Genomic DNA, 6,510 nt, shown 5'->3' on the forward strand with positions numbered 1-6,510 from the left:
ATACTGTATGGGTTATTTCTGAATAGAGGAACACCAATTATTACTATGACAACTAATTCCAAACTTTTGAACAGTAGTGTACACATTTATTGCCATCTTCTTTTAATGCATCCAAAATTTTGTCCACCATAAACATCATGATACTGACTAAGGATATGGTGATGAGGATGTGAAATTAATTTATGACTAGAATAAGAAACGATGCACAGTATGTCGAACAATTCAAACATTGGTGAGAAACTGTTCCAGATTGAACTTTAGGTTCTAAAATGTTCTGGGTTCTACTAAACTGTTTGTCAGGTCCCTCAGCTCCGCCTCAGACTGTACTAGCTTGTAGCCCAATAAGGCAAAGGTAGTGTTACATAAAGTCTGCACTGTTTTAACAATGTCAAAGCCCAGACGCTGTCTCCAGCTGTGGGCTGTAGCTTTAGAATCTCTACTGGTGGAGTACTTGTAATTCCACTCAGTGAAAGATGGGGCAGTGGCATTAGTGTTTTGAGAAATCCATGTGAGAACTCTATTGCCTATATTTAAGCCCAGGAATCTGTAGATTTCCTTGGCCTTGTCTTCAGGATTTAAAGCCAGGTCCTCGTAGCGCACCAGCAGATAACGTCTCCTCAGCCATGCTGGTCTCTGCAGACCGGTCTCCACAGAATACTCCATGTCTCGGCATGTTCTGGTGATCTGCGTCAAGTCCACGTAACGTGGCTGCCGGTCTGTGGCGTTCCAGATCTTCCAGGCCCTGAATTGATCGGCAAAAGCAGTCATGCGAGAGGCCAAGATGGCCCTGGGATCTCTTACCAGGTGGACAATCCTCAAATCCAGACGTGGGTCCTCTGACAGTGTCCGTAGATCTCCGACCTGAGGGATCCGCACTGTCTTTATGGCAACGTGGTTTCGGGCCTGGCAAGCCATCGAGGCTAAGGTGAGGTTCAAGGTCCGGCATTTTTTGGGACACCAGGTCTCATCCGGTTGCCCTGCCTGAATCTCCTCTCCGCCCTCTTGGCAGACGGGCGGTGAGCACAGAGCATGACTGGAGCTCCGGCGGAAGAAGGAAGCCGTAACGTGATCCTGCGGCTCAGGCCGGATGTAGTTCTCCAGGAAGGTGAGGTCGCAGGTGTACAGGTTGAGGAGGAGGTCTCTGTAGGCTCCCAGCAGAGCCCGGCTGTCCAGGACTCTACGGAGACGACTGCTAGAGTTGGTGAAGGTTTGCTGGACATGGTACAGTGGCTCAAACACGTAGAAGATCTCAGGGTGTTGGTTAAACAGCTGGCCAGTGAAGGAGGAGCCACAGCGAGTTTGTGCAAAAAGAAGGATGTGCTTCCGAGCAGAGGCGCTGCTACGCTCTGCGGGTACAAAGTTGTCGTCGCAAGAGAATTTCCATCTGTGATCTGGGAACAGAAGGAGACAGTCAGATTCGATGAATTTAAGGCTCAGTTGGGCCATGGAGGATTCAGAGCATACAAAACACTAAAACAGGCAATTACTCTACTTCATTAAAGGGCTTAGATCCTACGTTTTCTTCGTTTCTTTTCTTTTTTTCCACTTATTCACTTATATGTGTGGGTTTATGGCCAAAAACAGTCATAATTCATTTTTACACGACCATTTCCCAACCTCCCTTCATCCCTTAGAAATACACAGGCTGTGTTTGTTACAGTTCCTTTATGAAAGATATATGTGAATTATATCCGTTCTGAATGGCTGCCCTGTATTGTGTTTCCGAATCCGGTATTGAAACCTTGAGTATCAGCCTATACCAATTTCTATCTGATATGTTTTAATAAGCTTTAAAATGAGCTTTTAAATTAAGCACTTCTCTTTAGACATATACAAGTAAATTGACAAGCTCAAACTACCCAAGTTTGGCCATTTTTGGCCATTGTGTCTCTTTGAGGCATGTGACATGTTTCTGGAGAAGGATGCTATGATATGAGATATAGACTTGTTCATGCCAATCTCCAATCTATCCTACCAGACATGGCAGCAGCCTATGGTACAGGAGTTGGAACTGTGTTTTTACATGATTGCATAACTGGGTGAAAAATGACCTCAAGGCTTTTGGCGTGAGGGACTCTTCTTGACGTTGTTAAGATGCACATGAGGGACACTACCTTTGTTGATTGAATCTCACCAATGACACTGTGATCAGTTTAGTTTCTAAACCCAACCAAGTCTGCATTATAATAGTTTTGATTTGTAATAATGAATCAGCAATTGTGTATGCCTATTTTACATGTAATTTGCATAAAGCTATAACTGCTTTACCAAGTCTGTGTTAGAGGGGAAAGACACCTGCGAGTGTTCTCAACCTCACCACTGTGAGGTTATATGTGTTTGTGTGAACATGTTGATCGGATAAGATTATTTTTCTCTCTTATGTTTCCTTTTTCATGTTTCTGTAATTAAAAAAAAAAAACAATTTTTTTATTCAATTATGTAATCTGTTTGGTCATGGTCCCCTCTTTTTAAGTTTTGGGGTATATCACCTCACAGAAATGATGAATGTGTGTTTTCCATACATTTAAATTTTTTTATATTAGTTACGCTGTGTGTCAAATTACCCAACTTTGTATAACAGCAGCTATGCACTCAATTTTCTTGAATGTTCCTTATGAAAAAAAAATACCTTTGCCTTTTTTTACAGAAACTAAAAAAATGGCAAAATATGCAGGCCTGGAATGTGGAGAACAATTAAATCCTTGAACGTCACAGTGAGAGACAGACATTTGACTGTTTTTGGCTTGAAATTTGAAAGTAATAATCTCTAAATATAGCACAGAGAGTGAGAGTGATAACATGTAATTACAACTGATGAGGAGTTGATTGCGCATGGGACATTAGGGTGTGCAAGGAAGCGCTTGCTGAAAGTGCAAACAGCTGCTCTATGAGAGCAGATTACTGCAGATAAATTATGAGATGACTGTGAAATAAATTACTGATATTATATCTTTCTCTCTCCGGTGTTGCCTGGGATGAAGAGGGAATCCCTTGCTGTATTTATCAGCCCTCTCCCAGCTGACTACTGTTAATTTCATTCTTCATAAATAAACAAAGTAGAGAACTCAGGCTTTGAGGTATCAGCTGGGCTGAGCCTTGTGAGGATCCTCTGAGATGATTTCAAGCAGCACCTGTAAATGGCCCTCAAACTATGTTCTGGGTAGAGTTAGACTGCCGCACAAATCTGGCACTTGATGTACAATAACTGTGCAGCAGAAATGGTGATGACACATTTGCAGCACATCAGGAAAAGTGGATGAATTTAGGAGGAGATATGGCTGCCCTCTGCTGGTAGACACACTTTGAATATGAACGGTAATGATCTATAGCAAGGTGTCAAACTCAGGTTGTGGAGGAGCACAGCCCTTCAGAGATTAGCATTTTTTCTTTTCTCACACTCAAATTCAATGCATGAAGACCTTTGTAATTAGCTAATGAGTTGAATCAGGTGTGTTAAATGATGTAATTTGAGAAAGTGATGTATTATGCCCTCCAGGCTCTGGTGCAAAATAAGGTTTTGAAATTATGGACCAGATTCATAAAACTTGGTGGTAACAGTGCTACACCATGCAAAATGTGTGGAGCAGTAAATAAAACTTATTCATGAAGTCAAAGTGCTGGTGATGAGCGCAATGGTGTCTTTTTGACACTACTGTATTTTCACCCGTGTCCTAGGCAAGAGCCAATGAAAAATTACATATTAAAGACCCATATTAAAGTCAAGCGAAGCTCCAGTTGGCAACTAAAATGGATACAATGAAAAATACTGGTGAATAAGAGTAAATTGTTTGTTAAAGATGGTATTAACCGTCTTTAACAAACTAAATATATATTTTTTTATTAGAAAATGTTGAAACTACAAAAAAGACACATTTATAAACATCAAATTATACCATCTTTAAATTAACTTTTAAATGTAGGGATTATATTTTAGCAAATCAGATTTCATTTCTCACTGGTAAGAATTTAAGCATTTTTCCAATTTATTGTCATGCTGAAATTCTGATTACTATGGCAAGCCATTTTAGCTTTTATTTTGTATTTTTCTTGATCTCAGGAATTCATTTTACTTCAACTATTCAACAATTTCAGCTAGTAAATATTTAATTATTGATATCAATTTTCACTTCCAAATAGTAAATTATGACTAATAAAAATTAGCTTTTACTTGCAAGATGTGAATATTTCTAGTAAAATGTCATTTTCACATACACAATTGAATTCCTGTGTAAAATCCATTGTAAAATTAGGATTAAAAGTTAGAAGTACTTGCAATAAAATCAATTTGAACATGTAATTAGAATCTGAGCATGTCAAATTACTCTTCACTTATTTGGATTACAAGCTAAACCTGCTTTGCATTGACAGAAGGGGATTTACCAAACATGGAACTTGGAAGAAGGAAGAAGAGGCTGTTTTAGGTGCAGTGCTGTTTAAATCTGCCAATGTGAAATCAATCTCAAGCAAGTCTTCCTCCTCGTGTGCTCCTACAACAGCAGTTACAAGGTTTACGGAGAAAAAATCACCATATTTTTTGTGGGATTGTGCCGTGTGAATAATTTCTGTTGGTGCATGTAAACTAGAGAATCATGCAGCAACGCCTCACAGCGCACACGCGGTAAATGCCAGTAATCCTCTTTTATGAATGAGCAAACCTGTTACCTCCACGCTATTTTCTCTTAATGTCACCATAAATCTGGAGGTGTGTTTTATGAATCTGGCCCAATATGAGATAAATTTGCAGGGTCAAAGAATGACTGTCACAAAATTAACATTATATTTGTGACATTTTAAAAGTGACATTTAAATAAAATCTCCCACACTAGTGATATTGTTGTCAACACAGAGTGGCTGCTTGAATGAAGACGCACCACACGCACACTAAGGTGAAGGGAAAACAGTCTCTGGCTGTGTGCAGCAGCGATCAGCTAGCCTAACAGCTAACCTCACCACTTTCTACTACTATCAACATTACATTATTACTGTCTATTTACACTATAGAATATCCACATTTGAAATGTTGATTTTTCAGAAAGTCTGACACTTCAAGCTTATAGGTAGACATATCATTGCATTCCGAATGGTGTTGTGAAAGGGCTGTTGGAGGTTTGCAAATATCAAATATTTCCAATAAAAAAAAATTAAACTCACTATTACAACACAGCCAGTCACAGTTTTAGTTATAGTCAGCAATGTCTTGTTCGTCTGTGCGTTACAATTTTCTGACCAATATGATGATGTAAATGTGATTTTTTTTTATAAATTAAGCTCCAGGGCTTTTTTTGGCTAAGAAGACAATTTTTTTCAGGCTTGAATCTTGAAAGGTGAATGTAACGTGCCAGACTGCTAGAGGCTCTGCATTATTAGGTTAAATTTCTCCACTTAAAATGTGTTAAGACAACTGTGAATAATATAGGCTGAAATATAAATAATTTAAAAATAAATAAATTGGAGCTCTTGCGATTTTTGCACCCAAAATGTAATATCAAAACATAAAATCCATAATATTATTAACAATATTATTAGTTAATAATATTGTTCATAATATTATTGTTATTGTGTTTTGATATTGATTTGCCATTAAAAGCATTACCAGTAGATATATGACAATATCATAACTCTAACTGCAAGTGTAGTTTTTCACCTAGTTTTAATTTAGAGCGTAATTATCCACCTGATGTTGCCCCACCACTTATTACACCAAATTTGCACCCCTGCCTCCAGGACTGGAATTAATCTATAGAAAAACACTGCTGTTGTTATTATTATTATTGGTACTACTACTATTACTACTACTACTACTACTATTACTACTATTACTACTACTACTACTACAAATAATAATAATAATAATAATAATAATAATAATTTGTGACAGAGGAGTGCCCGTATTATCCTTCTGATCCAATGAGAGCATGTTTAGGGACCCTTAGTCATGTGAGGCGTATGGCAACCCCCACATACACACTCAACAACAGCTATTAAACATTTCTGCAAACATCTTATTACTTTGCGCAGAGCTACAGCACATTTCCACTGTAAACTCAGCTGGCGTCACTGTTAGCAGTGCTGACGGTTCTGTGACTCACCTTTGCCCACGCGTCCCTGGCAGTGTCCAGAGTCCTGGCATGGCCCTGGGAACAAGTCCTGAAGGGAGCGGATGGCAGTGTACTGCACCCCCAGGGACGCGCACACCAACAGCAGCACTGTCTTCCACGAGCACTCCATACTGGCCCGCCGTCCCTACCTCCTCCAGTCTGTACCAAAAGACACATATAACACTTTTCTGCAATGCCTACTTGTAACCCTCTAGGACCGATGGTGTTCTAGGGGGTTAGAAGTAGGCATGGCAGAGACTGGACTTAATGCACATTTTGGTGATTTTTCTGTTCAACCATACCTGATTTAACTCATCCCTTAATTATTAGGTTTAGTAGATGTGTTATAGCTGCTGAATCACCAATATGTGTGGGTCTCCAGCCCTCCAGGACTGGCATAGCCCACCTTGTG

General features: G+C 39.3%; 1 protein-coding gene across 1 annotated transcript; it reads right to left on the minus strand.

The window, feature by feature from the left end:
• Positions 1–232: 232 nt before the first annotated feature.
• Positions 233–6,228, minus strand: si:ch73-62b13.1 (uncharacterized protein LOC100002270 homolog). The gene is made up of 2 exons (XM_036585473.1): positions 6,090–6,228; positions 233–1,391 (listed from the first exon to the last, which is right to left on the minus strand). The coding sequence occupies exons 1-2, from the start codon at positions 6,226–6,228 to the stop codon at positions 265–267; spliced, it is 1,266 nt and encodes a 421-aa protein (XP_036441366.1). The 3' UTR covers positions 233–264.
• Between the last annotated feature and the right edge of the window lie 282 nt (positions 6,229–6,510).

The sequence above is a fragment of the Colossoma macropomum genome, unplaced genomic scaffold (assembly GCF_904425465.1).
Source record: "Colossoma macropomum unplaced genomic scaffold, Colossoma_macropomum, whole genome shotgun sequence".
Lineage (NCBI taxonomy): Eukaryota > Metazoa > Chordata > Actinopteri > Characiformes > Serrasalmidae > Colossoma > Colossoma macropomum.